Below are 14,293 nucleotides of genomic sequence, written 5' to 3' on the forward strand. Positions count from 1 at the left end.
TAGAAGCACAGAGTTCTGTAAATGCTTCCAGCCCACATGATGGTAAATTTCTTCATGCAGCCTCAAAGTCCAGCCTCTCAAGCTTTGGGTGTCATCGACATTGTGTGCTTCTTCCCAGTTCTGGAAAACTATACAAATGACATCTGTCCTGCTCCTGTGCTAGTTTATTCATAGATGCATTGTAGTTTTGTCGCCTCTCTTCTAACTTGCTGATTTTTTCAGGTCTGGTTCTATGAGACTAGTGAGTAAACTTCAAAATTTGGTGCTTGCCTGCCTCTACCTCGCTTGTGCTGTGGATTTTTATTCTGTTTTAGTTCTGAAGTTCCTCCAGCTTCTCCTAAGTAAATCCTGGTTTTTCCAAGTCAGTACTTCTTAGTAGACTTGATCCTCGTTTCCTTCCTCATCCTTACAACTCTGCCTGTACAGACAGGGCTCGATGCACTCACGGTCTCCATTGTGGTTCCTGCAGCTCCCTTCTTTATTCAGCAGTAAGTGAAGGGTGTGCGACTTATTTTGTTTTCCCTTGCCTTTTCACTTCTCCTGGCCACGATACGTGTTCCTGGTGTCTCCACTCCTTGATTCCGAATTACTGGAATTCTGGAGGGAACAGTGCTTTTTAGACTGGACAGGCACTTTTATCTGTTTTGCATCCGCTTTTAAACTCGCGGCCCCCGTTGTCGCCAGGGGTGAATAGTCCCCGGCAGCGCGGGGCGGGCGCGCTCGTCCTTCGGCTCTGCGGGGCTCGGTCCCGGCCCCGGGAGCGGCATCCCCGCTCTGCGGCACCGCACCCCCGGCGCTCCGTGCCCGAGCGCGGCGGGACGCGGGCGGCTCCCGCACCTGCCCCGGTGCTCGCCCCGTGCGGCCGCTGCCGGCGGGAGCCCCGGGGCAGAGCGGGCCGGGCGGGTCTCGGCTGGGGCTGTCGGCGGCAGCCTCTGGCTCGGCACTCCCGGGATTGTGTGCTGCCTGAAGGACTGCGGGATGGGCCACGGGGCCGTGGGAAAGCAGCCCGGGCACCTCTGCTGCCGGGAGCGGCTGCAGCAGCTGCGTGCTGTTCCCGTTCTCGCCGCCTTCGGAGTGGGGCAGCTTCGGAAGGCGAGGCACTAAACGGAGAGCCGAAGGCAGCGCTTGCCTGTCCTTATTCGTGCTCAAAGAGCCGGCGTTTGCTAATTCATCTGGGGCGTTTACGCCTCTGGAGTTCTGTAATGAATCCTTCGTGTCTCCCACTGTAACTGTTTCAGGACAAGACGATGTACCAAGGCCCCTGTCTTTTGTAAATATGGAGGTTAGGTTAGAAGTTAGAAGTATTAATCTCTTTTCTTGGAAGTTTTTGATTTTTCCTGTCCTTGCAGGCTTTTCAGATGTCTTCTTTCAGAAGAACTGCACCTGGAGTACTATGACAGCAAACTATAATTGAGAAATGTGTAAGTTTAAAAATGATGACTTATGGGGACAGTCTTTGGGACAAGACTTGTTGCCAATCTTCATGTGGCAGCTCTTGACTTATCTCCCAACTCTAGGAGATGATCAGAATGCCAAAATATCCTTCAATTCCTGTGCACCAATGAGAGTGCCAAAAAAGCAGCTGGTCCATATGGTCTACCATACCATCATCTTTTTGCCTCAGATCTCTGGCTCAGAATGTCCAATCTGATATTGCTCTTTATATAAAGATATAAAAATTTGATATAAGGGCAACAGTAAGAGTATTTAAATGAATCCTGTATTAATAACAAAAAATTCATCTTTTCCCCTTGAAATGGAAGGAAAGCAAAATTCCTCTGTTGGATTAGTGAAGTTTCTCTTCTGATTCTAAATATTTTTGTTGTCAGACCACTTTTTTTTTATTTTTTAAAGCCTTCCCCAGTAATAAAAATATGCACTTTATTTCTCTCTCTTTTCAGATAGATGCTGTTGAACTGTTAGCAGAACAGTGGGAAAATTGGCTGATACAGTGGAAAGCTTTAAATGCAGTAGCCAAAGCAGCATTGGTAGGTGTTCACAAATGGCAACATATCTATGCTTGATGACAGTTTTAATGAAATAATTTACACAGATGTTTATTATGGCTAAAAAGAGATTTCTGAGATGTGGCAATTGTGATGTGCAACCTGGGCATAGTCTCAGGACTCCAGAAATCAGTGAATCCCAGGTGCTATTAAAAAGCCCTTCAGTTAACTGGGGGAAAATCATGCATAGGGATGGTTCCATGGTAGCAAGGCAGCAGCTGGATCCCAGCTTTGGAATACTCTCATTGCAAGCCCCATGAAAACAACCAGAGCTTCAGTTTGGCATCTGGCTGTGTACATGACCAGGAAGCGGCCAATCCCCACCACACCTTTTTTTCCCATATGCTGATGTTGATTTTTCCAAGAGAGGATCAGCAGACTGGAGCAGAATTCCCCTCCAGGACACCTTAGGATAAATGGAGCATTTGGCCAATGTCAGAATTGAGGGAAAGGTGGGAGAGAAGCCTTTGGATACCATTTGAAGACAGAAAGAGTCATTGGTGTTGGGAAGGTGACAAACACTTGTGAATGGAGATGGGTTTGCAGAAGCAAATACCTGAGTTCAAGCCCACATGAAATAATCAGGGAGGCAGAGGAAGTGGCTCTCTTTGAGTGCAGGCTGCATGAAGTGCAGGGAAGGTTGAGTGATGTGATGCCAGCCCTTGGTCTGTTCGGTGCTGAGGGTGGACAAGCAGGATTTGGGCTTTCCCACAGGAGAGGGTGACAGACACAGATGTGCTGAGGACAGGGAAGAGAGTGAGTCAAAGCTGTGCCCTAAGTACAGTCACAGAGCACAACCTGGAATTGTAGGAGATGAGAAATTGAGCTCCCAGGGGGGATCAGGTCATGGACTGACAGGCAAAAATCGATCAGTTGTTACAGGTTTGCATTTCTGGAGGGTTTTACAGAGAAGAGCAGGTATGGCCCTAGAGCACTTAGAGCTCTGCAAGAACAGGCAGTTGTGAGGAGTGATCACTGTTGAGCATGGTTGGAGTTGGGTTCAGTAGGAGTGGGCAGCTCTGGTTTTGTTTCAACTAGCTAGTGAGAGAATATTCCCTGTTTTGGAATCTAGTTTTCATGTATGTCTCTGGAATTTTTTCAGCTCTCTGCTTTCAAGGCCACAGGCACTCAAGCAGCACCTGCCTTTGGAATGGGAGGACAGCAAACCTCAGGCTTTGGGCTGTCAAGTAAGTTCCTGTTCTAAGAGCCAAAACATTTTCACATTTTCTGTAGTTTGCTGCTGCATCTTTGCAATACAGCAGTTGTTTAGTAACCCTTGGGTATGAATTCTAATAGTTTTTGTCAATTCTCTGCTTGCAGGCTTTCCTGTGAGCAGCAGCAGCAGCACCAGTGCCAGCAATTTCTCCTTTAAAGCCAGTTCCAGCCTCATCAGTGCAGCATCATCTGGGAGCAGCCCTGCTGCTGGGAGCTCTTCTGCTGCTGCAAATCCTCCTGCATTTGGGACAGCATCCTCTCCCAGCACAGCCCAGTCCGTCGGCTTTGGCAGCCCGGCCGCTCCCTCCGCAGCCTCCTTCTCCTTCAGAGCAGCTGCCACGGCTGGTGCCTTTGGGACTTCTGGCTTCTCAGGCTTTGGCAGTGCTTCTGCTGGGAGCTCTGCAAGCAGCCCTGCAGCAGCCTTTGGAGCCTTTGGTGCCACCGTAGGCCCTTCTGGCTCGCCCTCGAGCGGAGCTTTATTTGGGCAGGGCGGCGGTGCCGCTGCACATCCTGTCACCTCAGCGTCCGCTGCAGCCGCCAATGCCAGCCCTGCCTCAGACAAGCTATTCACTCCCAAGAGCGAACTGTCAGCTGAAGAGTGGCAGCAGTTTGAAGCAAAGGAGTTCACAATTGGAAGGATTCCTCTGAAGCCACCACCAGTAGAACTTTTAAATGCTTTTGACCTTTTAAGTTTATTCTGAAATGTTGTTAATTTTTATTTCCTTTCTCAGTTCTCTTCTGCAGAAACAAATGCACAAGTATAAACTTTTGAACCTTGTATTGGGATGGACTTCTTACATCTGAAAGATGAACTGTTGAAACTAAAATAGAACATTTCCTTCTATGTGCTGTCCTGTGAAATTCTGTACAAAGACTATATGAAAAATATGGTGTCAAAAAAAAGAATGTTTCAGTCAGATATTTAAAACCTACTCTTGTATCAATGTATTATCTCCAAATGTACAGTCCGTGGGATGTAGGACTGGCCACAAAAGCTATTTTCCCCACTGTCCCAACAATTGATATTGTAAATTTTTTGGTGAGCCCTTACTGATAGTTATTACTGAATGTGTGCCTTTGCTATCTGTCTATAATCTGTTGTTTTATTCCCCAACTTTACTGAAACTAGATGATCTGTGAGGGATGCCTGTATAATTTCCTCCAGTCCCCTTCACTAATTATCAAAATCCTCCAGCATCCTAACGTTTACATCTTTAAGTTGACCCTTCCTGTCCACAACTGGCACAGGGATTCAGGTCAGAAGGAGGGGCCATTTCAGAGCCCAAAACCCCTGCCTATCCTTTTGCCTTCTCTAATACCATTCTCTTCTCATCCACATTAAAAAGGGGTTCAATATAGCCTACATATGCCACCAATTAGGGCTATGAGTCAGCATGATAGTTTCCAAAAGCTGATACATTCCTTCAGGATTCTCTCATTATGAACCAACAGATCATTTCCAATTCAAAAAATCAAAAGTAGTACAAGGAACATGTCCAGAAAAAAATGGCTGATGCTCTGACCCCACTGCTTGTCTGTGCTCTATATTTTGAGCTGTATCCTCTTTATCCATCTCCACCCTGCTGTTTTAGGGGTGTGGAATGAAGGGAAGTAACATTTCCACATAAAACCTCATCCCCTTTTCCAACATCCACTGTAAAATAATATTAATCTGCAATGACACATTTTCCCCATACTCCAATTTATAAAGTGGCCACTCGTGATGACAATATCTCTTCATTTTATCTTTAGTCACTGGATCTCCCCTAAACACATTCCAGCTTTTGGGGATGCATCCTAGATGCTATGGGGAAGAATTGGGCATTGGCATGTTCCCATCATTTAATTTAATAGCATTCAGATTATGCAATTCCTTTACCCTTAGGTCCAGACCTTCAGTAGTTACACAACCCCAGTCCCCCTGACTGGTTACACTGATAAATATGCACCATTTGAAAGAGGAACACTGGTGTACCTACTGATCCAAGAATTCTATTCCCCTTTTTGCACTTACTCGAGTCTCTCTGCAGCATTGCACCTTGAGACTGGAGAGGATTTGATGGAGTCCATGATCAGCTGGTCAGTACATGCAGCAGTCCTGTCTCATCCAATTATCCATTGCCAGAGGAAGCAAGATGGTCTAGTCAAGGCTTGTGGCCATCCCACCTGGACACCCAGAACTCCCAAATATGGATTCCACTGGGTGCAAGAAGCAGATTTGCACGCAGAGTAGAGTTCATAGAATATCCTGACTTGGAAGTGACCCACAAGGATCATCGAGTCCAACTCCTGGCCTTGCACAGGACCATCCCCAAGAGTCACACCATGTGCCTGAGCTCTGCCAGGTTGGTGCTGTGACGATTTCCCTGGGGGGCTTTCTTAGCACCCAACCAGCCTCCAGGTGAAGAACCTTTTTCTAATACCCCACCTAAACCTTCCCTGACACAACTTCAGGCCATTCCCTCAGGTCCTGTCACTGATCAGTGGTGAGAAGAGGTCAGTGCCTGCCCCTCTACTGCCTGAGAAGTTGTAGACTGCAACTCATCTCATCTTCTCCAGGCTGCACAAACCAAGTGCCCTCAGCTGGTCCTCAGACAGTTTCCCCTCAAGGCCCTTCTTGATCTTCACTGCCCTCCTTTGGATGCTCTCTACCAGCTTTATATCATTCTTATCCTGAGGTGCTCAAAACTGCCCCCAGGATTTGAGATGAAGCCACCCCAGTACAGAGCCAAGCAGGACAATCCCTCCCTTGCCTGGCTGGTGATGCTGTGGCTGATGCACAGAGATCTTTGTTACATGGCTGTGCACATGGGCAGTGAATCCCTAAATGTAGCACAGCCTCTGTGTGCCAGCCAGCCACTTTTATACACTTCAGACAGCAACAGCTCAACATCTCCAAGCTATGCTGTACCTACAGTGAGAGGACTACAGAAAATGGCCTTAGCCTAAGACAGGGAGATTCAGGTTAGATATTAGAAAAACGTTTTTCACTGTTAGTGTGGTCAGACATTGGAATAGGTTGCCCAGGGAGTCACTGTTGCAATATGTGGTACGGTTTTCCTAAGAAAGAATGTTGTTTAATGCCTGATTTTTATATACTTTTAAGCCTAATCAACAAGAAGGGAGATTTAGTCCCTGAAAGAGATAGCAGCTGGCAAGCTCTAAATGTGCTCATGTGTTAGAAGAACATATTACTTGTAGGTAGAATTGCCTTGTTAGGGTTCAGGGCTGACATGCTTCAGTGATCTCAGCCCTGGGTGAGGTTGACAAAGCTTGGGAAGAAGGAGTTACCACTGATAATGGACAAAAAGAATGCAGAATTTACATGCCACAAGAATATTTGTCAGAACCCTCAAGATAAGGAAGAAAAGAATAAAAACAACTCAGCAACTATGCTGAAACCAACTCTGACTGGGTAAAAGGTAATTCCAGCAGGGGGATCTGTAACCAGCAGCTCATGGACCACCAACCCAAAAAACTCATGGGCCCACAAGAAGAAAAAGAGTGAGCATGCGGACTAATTGACATGAGAAGTGAGAGAACAATTAACCAATAGAAGACAGAATGCGAATTAGTAAGAGAGCTGTGTAACTTGTAGCCAATTAATGCTAATTCCTTTGTTTGCTAAAATATATAAATAGAAAAAGTTTTGACAGTTGGTGTGCTTGATTTGTGGAGTACCATCTAGCACCCGGGCTTGTGCAACTGTGAAATAAACAGTCTTTCAAATGTGTAATTATTGGCTTCTCACTGGGTAATTAATCCAGTTTTTGCAGACAACATCACCATCCCTGGGGGTGTTTAAGCGGTGCCTGGATCTGCCGGGTGATGTGGTTTTGTGGATTGCAGTGGTAGGGATGGGCTGGTGGTCGGACTGGGTGATCCTAAAGGTCTCTTCCGACCTTGCTGATTCTGTAGCCATGGGCTGTACATCCCTTGGTCTCCCCGTAAAGTAACAGCACAGAAGCGCTTTACCGCGCAGGCTATATGGAGTTTATGTGAGACAGGGGCGGTCACAGCCGAGGGGCGGCTATTTTACTGTGTCCGCGCCTGCAGGTTTGCACAGCACAAATCAAATCTGCTTTTGGCTTTACCAGCAGCTGGTTACAGCGCTATCCCCAGCTCTGACGGGATGTATGCGCCGGCCTATTCCCGCCTTTCCCCGGCCCTGCCCGGGGCCGAGCCCGGCCCGGCCCCACCCGCGGGCCCGCCCGGCGCCCGCCCGGCGCGTCAGAGCCGCGCGACGGCGGGGCGGCCATGGGCGTCTGCCAGTTCTTCCTGCGCGGCTACTGCCGCTTCGGGGACCGCTGCTGGAACGAGCACCCCCGCGGCGCCGCCGGCCGCCCCGGGCCGCCCCCGGCCCACGGTACCCGCGCCGGGACGGGACGGGACGGGACAGGGCGGGGGGACGGGGGGACGCGGCGCTGCCCGTCCCGGGCGCCGCTCCGAGCACAGCGGGCCGGGCGGGTGTCGGCAGCAGCCTCTGGCTCGGCACTCGCCGAGCTGAGCTCTGACGGAGGGTCTGGAGCACAGGTCCTGTCAGGAGCGGCCGAGGGTGCTGGGGGTGTTTAGCCTGGAGAAAAGGAGGCTGGAGGGCGGCTTGTCGCTTTCCACAAGCGCCTGACAGGAGGCTGTGGGCAGGGGGAGGTCGGTCTCTTCTCTCAGCCCACCAGGAGACACAGCCGTGAGCTGCACCATGGGAGGGTTGGTTGGGCAGTCACAGAAAGGGTGACCAGACATTGGAATGGACTGCCCAGGGAGGTGGTGCAGTCACTGTCCCTGGAGGTCACTGGATGTGGCACTTGTGCCATGGTCTAGTTGACACGGTGCTGTGTGGACAGAGGTCCGTTTGGTCAAGGTGCTCTTTGGTTGAACTCGATGGTCTCAGAGCTTGTCCAACTTGATTGATTTTGTGATTCTGGGGCTGCGGGATGTGCCTCAAGGCAGTGGGAAAACGGCTTGGAAAACTCTGTTCTCATGAGCAGCGAGCAAGTTTCCAGCAGCTGTACCCAGTGAAGGCTATTTCCATTCCCTTCTCTGGGTGTTTGGGGGCTTTGGGAAGGAAAGGGGCACAACAGAGAGCTGAGGGCTGCAGTGATGGCACGGCAGGAACTCACTGCAGCCACTTGTCCTTATTCCTGCTGGAAGGAGGGTCGGGGTTTGCCTGTAACAACACACACAGGTGTGTCTGAGGTCTCAAAGTGAAACTCAGGAGGACACTGTGCTGGAGCAGAGCCCCCACTGGAGCTACGGAGGCAGGAGCCCCTAACATAAACTTACAGTGCATTCAATTCAATCTTTTTCTCCTGGGGTAGTTACTTCATGAAACAACCTAAGCAAAACTGAGCCAGTGTCTTTAGTGCCACGAGTTGTTGGCACAGTGATGTAGTTGAAGGTGTCTCTCTCATTAAGGCACAGGGGCGATGGAACTAGATGACTTTGAAAGGAGCCTTCCAACCCAAACTGTTCTGTTTGAGAAGAAGGACTTGAGAGCTACCCTTGGTAACTCACTAGTTAGGCTGACTTAATAATGAGGTTAACTTATTAGGAAAAAACTATGTTTTAATTTCAGACTTTTTATTGTCACTGTAGGACTAGTTATACTTACAGTTTTTGTTGATATTGATTCATATCTTAATGATTTTAAATGTCTGTTGCTTGCTTTTCTGTTTGTTTGTTTTAATTGGCAGGTACTAGCGGAAGAGGAGGAGGATGGGGTGCCTCTAACCAGAGATACAGCAATGTTATCCAGCCATCTTCCTTCAGGTCTGACACGTGGGGTGGCAGCAGAGATCACGGAAGAGGATTCTTTGGCTCCTCTGACTTTGGATCGTCAGGAGGCAGCAGCAGAAATGCAGACTTTTCACAGAACAGGTTCTCCGCCTTAGCCAGCAGTCAGAGTGTTGCTGATGGCTCTAAAGATGAAGAGGAGAGACTTCTGTAAGTTACAGTCCTGTCTTACTGGAAGCATTTAGAATGAGCAGGTTGAAAGCTCACTGATTTCCTAGAGATAATGCAGAGGACAGGATTGTGAGGAGAAAGCTGGGACATGGGAAGAAACATAGAGAACATCACTTCATTTGGGTCTCTGGAATGATGCTGGCATGGGGAGGAAGTGATCCTTGTTTGGCACCTGGGCTGGGCAAACAGTCAACTGTGAGTAAAGATGATGTGGTATTTAAGTTGTGATCAGGAGGATAAGGAAGGAAACAGATTTCAGTGCTTGAAAATAAGAAATCAAAGCCCCTTTAAGCAAATGAATTATTTTATTTTGTTTTTTGTCACTTAAGACAACAAATCTTTCTGCCAACAGCAAAACTATTGGTTTCACAGAGGTGAATGTTACAGTCAGCTACAAGTGACCAGCACCTGCAGGCAGGTACTGAGAAGCAGCAGCGTGATTTCCCAAAGAAGCAAGGCTTTGGAAACACTTTCCATTACTTTTTTTGAGATTACGTTAAGAAAACAATTGGTTTTCATGGTAGCAGGTTTTTGACTCTAAATTTGGATTCACACCAATTGTTTGAATTGGTTGTTACTGGCATTTTTGGTTTGATCATGCAATTTCACCTTCATCTGTGATTTTGGTTTTTTTGTTAGTGAATGTGTAGTGAAAGACATGGAAATTTGGGAATCTTCTGGACAATGGATATTTTCATGTTACTCACCAATGAAAGAAAAGCCGAATGTCTCAGGTAGGTAATGTTTTCAGTGTTGTGTATTGCTGCTGTTGAGGACGTTTCTGTGACTTGCAACATTGTTGTACCTCTCAGCAACCATTTGCCAGGTGATGATTTGCCTTGTCATACAACAGAAAGGAATATTAGTGGAGGGAAAATTCAGTTTGGACGTTCACACCTCTGACACTCTCTAATGAATGGGGTTTTTTTGTCTCTGACTATAGCTCTCTTAAGAGAGACAATGTATCAAGGTCCATGTCCTTATACTGTAGAGGGCAGTTGGAAGTATCAGTCTCTTTTCTTGGAGGTTTTTGATTCTTCCTGTCCTTGCAGGCTTTTCAGATGTCTCGCCAGAAGAGCTGCGTGTGGAGTATTATGACAGCAGAGCAAACAATATCGTTGGGAATTATGTAAGTATTTATCAAATGTTGGCTGGTGTGGACTCTCTTTGGACAGGACTTGTTGCTGTTCTTCAGGTGGCAACTCTAGACTTATTTATCTCCAACTCTAGGAAATTATCAGAATGCCAAAATATTTTTCAATTCCTGTGCATCAAAGTGAATGCAAAAATAGACACTCCTTGACTGAATCTTGTCCCTGCTCCTGTGTGTTATTTGTAGAAGTTACTTGAATCCTGTCTCAGAAGTTTAATGCCTTGTACACTATTAGGCAGTTTGATTGTTATAGGTGGTTATTTGGTGCTTTAAATAGAACTTGGCCTTGTTCTTTTACATACCTTTGTTGCAGGGAATTAATGATGAAAATAGCAGCAACTTATTTTCTAGAAACAGATATGTATATACTCATTTGGAAGTGAGGCATATATTTTATATAAAACATCTCTCAGTGTGTATATATCATTCCTCCCTTGTAGTCCTGTCAATACCAAGGAAGCTAACAGTTTATTGTTGTGCCAGGAGAGAAATTAGGCTGTTAGACAGATGCAAGTAATTCAAATTAATTCAAACTACATTGCACTCTTTCCTATTCTGGGTTCTGTGTTACAGAAGGAATTGCTCTTGTCACCATTTGTGCTTCATAGGTTTAGATTTACCAGAATCACATTTTTAGAGACAGGAGACACATATTTTTTTTAAATTTCAATTAAAATAAAAATAAACAGCAAATAATAAACAATCTGCTCTCCATGGCTATTTAAATAAATAAATAAATAGTGATCTCATCAAAGCAGTAAATGCAAATTTTCCTAACTCTCAGTGTATAGATGATAACTGTATGAAACAGTTCTCTTACAAGATGTTTAAGTACAGCATGTCTTTTCCATGTTTCTATTCTTAAACTGGGTCAAAATCTGAATTTTCCAGTTTGTTGTACAGGAGCAGATACCAAGCAACATGATCTTCCAGCATGTGACTAGACACAAAAGAATTATTGATGTTTGTGGTGTAAGACTCTTTTGAAAAATGAAGGAATTTGTCTACAAAAAGATTACTCACTCAATTTTTGCAGGCATTTGTGACACTAGGTGTTTTACTTGTCTAGGTTTTAGAGAAAATTCAATTAGGCCAGGCATCAAATTAGGTGTGTTGCTAAACTTAAGTATAAATGTAGGAAGTACACATTTGGAATTCCTGAAAGGTTGTTTGAAGACTTTTTAGGTTTTTCCTTAGTAGCAAATCACAGTTATCAAGACACAGATACCATTTCTTGCTGCACTGTTCTGTGCAGTTATCTGATGGATCACACTCAGGGGGTTGATTTAAATTAGGGAAGGTAATTTCATCAAAAGTAACTATTTTAGGATGATACAATGGAACTGTTCTGAATTACAGTGGTTTGAAATTAGGTGGGGTTTTTTCAAAAAATGTGGAAGAAGCTAAGGTAAATCTTAGGACTTCAGCCTAGTGAGTGAGTGCATAAGTGGAAAGGCCAGATTGTAGAGTCTGTTCTCATATATATAAAACTTACATATCTTGTTTTGTTCCATTTTCCCCCCCAGCATCTAATTCAGAAAAAAATAGAATTTGGATTTGAAAAGTCCCAGAACTTGTCTGAATGTTACTCCCATGTAAAGTGAAAGGGTTGGTTTAAGGACAATAGTAAGAGAGTTTAAAGGAATTCTCTGTTAAAAATATCAGCTCCTCACGTTGAAGTTTCTGGAAAGAAAATATCTTCTTGGGTTACGGAAATTTCTTTTCTAATTCTAGATATCTTTTTTCCCTTCAGTTGCCAGATGACACTTTTGTTTTTAAGTCTTAAATAATAAAACCATGCTTTTATTTCCCCCTTTTCAGATAGATGCTGTTCAGACGTTAGCAGTACAGTGGAAAAATCGGCTACTTCAGTTGAAAGGTTTAAATGCATCCACAAAGGCATCTTTGGTAAGTATTCACAAATGGCATCATGTCTCTGTGCCTGATGTGATTTTTCATGAAGTGGTTTACACAGATGTTTATTATGGCTAAAAAGAGATTTCTGAGATGTGGCAATTGTGATGTGCAACCTGGGCATAGTCTTAGGACTCCAGAAATCAGTGAATCCCAGGTGCTATTAAAAAGCCCTTCAGTTAACTGGGGGAAAATCATGCATAGGGATGGTTCCATGGTAGCAAGGCAGCAGCTGGATCCCAGCTTTGGAATACTCTCATTGCAAGCCCCATGAAAACAACCAGAGCTTCAGTTTGGCATCTGGCTGTGTACATGACCAGGAAGCGGCCAATCCCCACCACACCTTTTTTTCCCATATGCTGATGTTGATTTTTCCAAGAGAGGATCAGCAGACTGGAGCAGAATTCCCCTCCAGGACACCTTAGGATAAATGGAGCATTTGGCCAATGTCAGAATTGAGGGATAGGTGGGAGAAAAGCCTTTGGATACCATTTGAAGACAGAAAGAGTCATTGGTGTTGGGAAGGTGACAAACACTTGTGAATGGAGATGGGTTTGCAGAAGCAAATGCCTGAGTTCAAGCCCACATGAAATAATCAGGGAGGCAGAGGAAGTGGCTCTCTTTGAGTGCAGGCTGCATGAAGTGCAGGGAAGGTTGAGTGATGTGATGCCAGCCCTTGGTCTGTTCGGTGCTGAGGGTGGACAAGCAGGATTTGGGCTTTCCCACAGGAGAGGGTGACAGACACAGATGTGCTGAGGACAGGGAAGAGAGTGAGTCAAAGCTGTGCCCTAAGTACAGTCACAGAGCACAACCTGGAATTGTAGGAGATGAGAAATTGAGCTCCCAGGGGGGATCAGGTCATGGACTGACAGGCAAAAATCGATCAGTTGTTACAGGTTTGCATTTCTGGAGGGTTTTACAGAGAAGAGCCGGTATGGCCCTAGAGCACTTAGAGCTCTGCAAGAACAGACAGTTGTGAGGAATGATCACTGTTGAGCATGGTTGGAGTTGGGTTCAGTAGGAGTGGGCAGCTCTGGTTTTGTTTCAACTAGCTAGTGAGAGAATATTCCCTGTTTTGGAATCTAGTTTTCATGTATGTCTCTGGAATTTTTTCAGCTCTCTGCTTTCAAGGCCACAGGCACTCAAGCAGCACCTGCCTTTGGAATGGGAGGACAGCAAACCTCAGGCTTTGGGCTGTCAAGTAAGTTCCTGTTCTAAGAGCCAAAACATTTTCACATTTTCTGTAGTTTGCTGCTGCTGCTACATCTTTGCAATACAGCAGTTGATTAGTAACCCTTGGGTATGAATTCTAATATTTTTTGTCAATTCTCTGCTTGCAGGCTTTCCTGTGAGCAGCAGCAGCAGCAGCACCAGTGCCAGCAATTTCTCCTTTAAAGCCAGTTCCAGCCTCATCAGTGCAGCATCATCTGGGAGCAGCCCTGCTGCTGGGAGCTCTTCTGCTGCTGCAAATCCTCCTGCATTTGGGACAGCATCCTCTCCCAGCACAGCCCAGTCCATCGGCTTTGGCAGCCCGGCCGCTCCCTCCGCAGCCTCCTTCTCCTTCAGAGCAGCTGCCACGGCTGGTGCCTTTGGGACTTCTGGCTTCTCAGGCTTTGGCAGTGCTTCTGCTGGGAGCTCTGCAAGCAGCCCTGCAGCAGCCTTTGGAGCCTTTGGTGCCACCGTAGGCCCTTCTGGCTCGCCCTCGAGCGGAGCTTTATTTGGGCAGGGCGGCGGTGCCGCTGCACATCCTGTCACCTCAGCGTCCGCTGCGGCCGCCAATGCCAGCCCTGCCTCAGACAAGCTATTCACTCCCAAGAGCGAACTGTCAGCTGAAGAGTGGCTGCAGTTTGAAGCAAAGGAGTTCACAATTGGAAAGATTCCTCTGAAGCCACCACCAGTAGAACTTTTAAATGCTTTTGACCTTGTAAGTTTATTCAGAAGTAACATGTTTTGAAATGAAATAAATTTCTACTTTTAACTTTTGTTTCATCTCTGAAGTCTCCAGCAGGAATAAAATTACAAATATAAACATGTGGACTTTGTA

The 14,293-nt window shown here is 46.1% G+C and overlaps 2 protein-coding genes across 3 annotated transcripts; both read left to right on the top strand.

Moving 5' to 3' along the window:
• Positions 1-425: 425 nt before the first annotated feature.
• Positions 426-4,302, top strand: LOC135443805 (nucleoporin NUP42-like). The gene is made up of 5 exons (XM_064704471.1): positions 426-488; positions 1,350-1,421; positions 1,902-1,988; positions 3,109-3,193; positions 3,327-4,302. Exons 4-5 carry the CDS (start codon positions 3,157-3,159, stop codon positions 3,920-3,922), a joined length of 633 nt encoding a protein of 210 aa, XP_064560541.1. The 5' UTR covers positions 426-488; positions 1,350-1,421; positions 1,902-1,988; positions 3,109-3,156; the 3' UTR covers positions 3,923-4,302.
• Positions 4,303-7,446: 3,144 nt separating this feature from the next.
• LOC135443806 (nucleoporin NUP42-like) lies at positions 7,447-14,280 on the top strand. 2 transcript variants are annotated; one of them, XM_064704472.1, is made up of 7 exons: positions 7,447-7,587; positions 8,912-9,161; positions 9,822-9,916; positions 10,235-10,311; positions 12,157-12,243; positions 13,366-13,450; positions 13,590-14,280. In XM_064704472.1, exons 1-7 carry the CDS (start codon positions 7,479-7,481, stop codon positions 14,201-14,203), a joined length of 1,317 nt encoding a protein of 438 aa, XP_064560542.1. In that variant the 5' UTR covers positions 7,447-7,478; the 3' UTR covers positions 14,204-14,280. The 2 variants fall into 2 exon arrangements, with proteins under 2 accessions (XP_064560542.1, XP_064560544.1); XM_064704474.1 differs by having other exon boundaries at positions 7,455-7,587; positions 8,988-9,161.
• Positions 14,281-14,293: the final 13 nt, after the last annotated feature.

This window comes from Zonotrichia leucophrys, chromosome 2 (genome assembly GCF_028769735.1).
Source record: "Zonotrichia leucophrys gambelii isolate GWCS_2022_RI chromosome 2, RI_Zleu_2.0, whole genome shotgun sequence".
Classification (NCBI taxonomy): Eukaryota; Metazoa; Chordata; class Aves; order Passeriformes; family Passerellidae; genus Zonotrichia; species Zonotrichia leucophrys.

Excerpts from the sequence above, each read along its gene's own strand:
- LOC135443805 (XM_064704471.1), top strand. The coding sequence starts at position 3,157 with ATGGGAGGACAGCAAACCTCAGGCTTTGGGCTGTCAA. Across the intron at positions 3,194-3,326 it reads CTCAGGCTTTGGGCTGTCAA|GCTTTCCTGTGAGCAGCAGC; the intron begins GTAAGTTCCTGT and ends CTCTGCTTGCAG.
- LOC135443806 (XM_064704472.1), top strand. The coding sequence starts at position 7,479 with ATGGGCGTCTGCCAGTTCTTCCTGCGCGGCTACTGCCGCTTCGGGGAC. Across the intron at positions 10,312-12,156 it reads ACAATATCGTTGGGAATTAT|ATAGATGCTGTTCAGACGTT; the intron begins GTAAGTATTTAT and ends CCCCCTTTTCAG. Across the intron at positions 12,244-13,365 it reads CATCCACAAAGGCATCTTTG|CTCTCTGCTTTCAAGGCCAC; the intron begins GTAAGTATTCAC and ends GAATTTTTTCAG.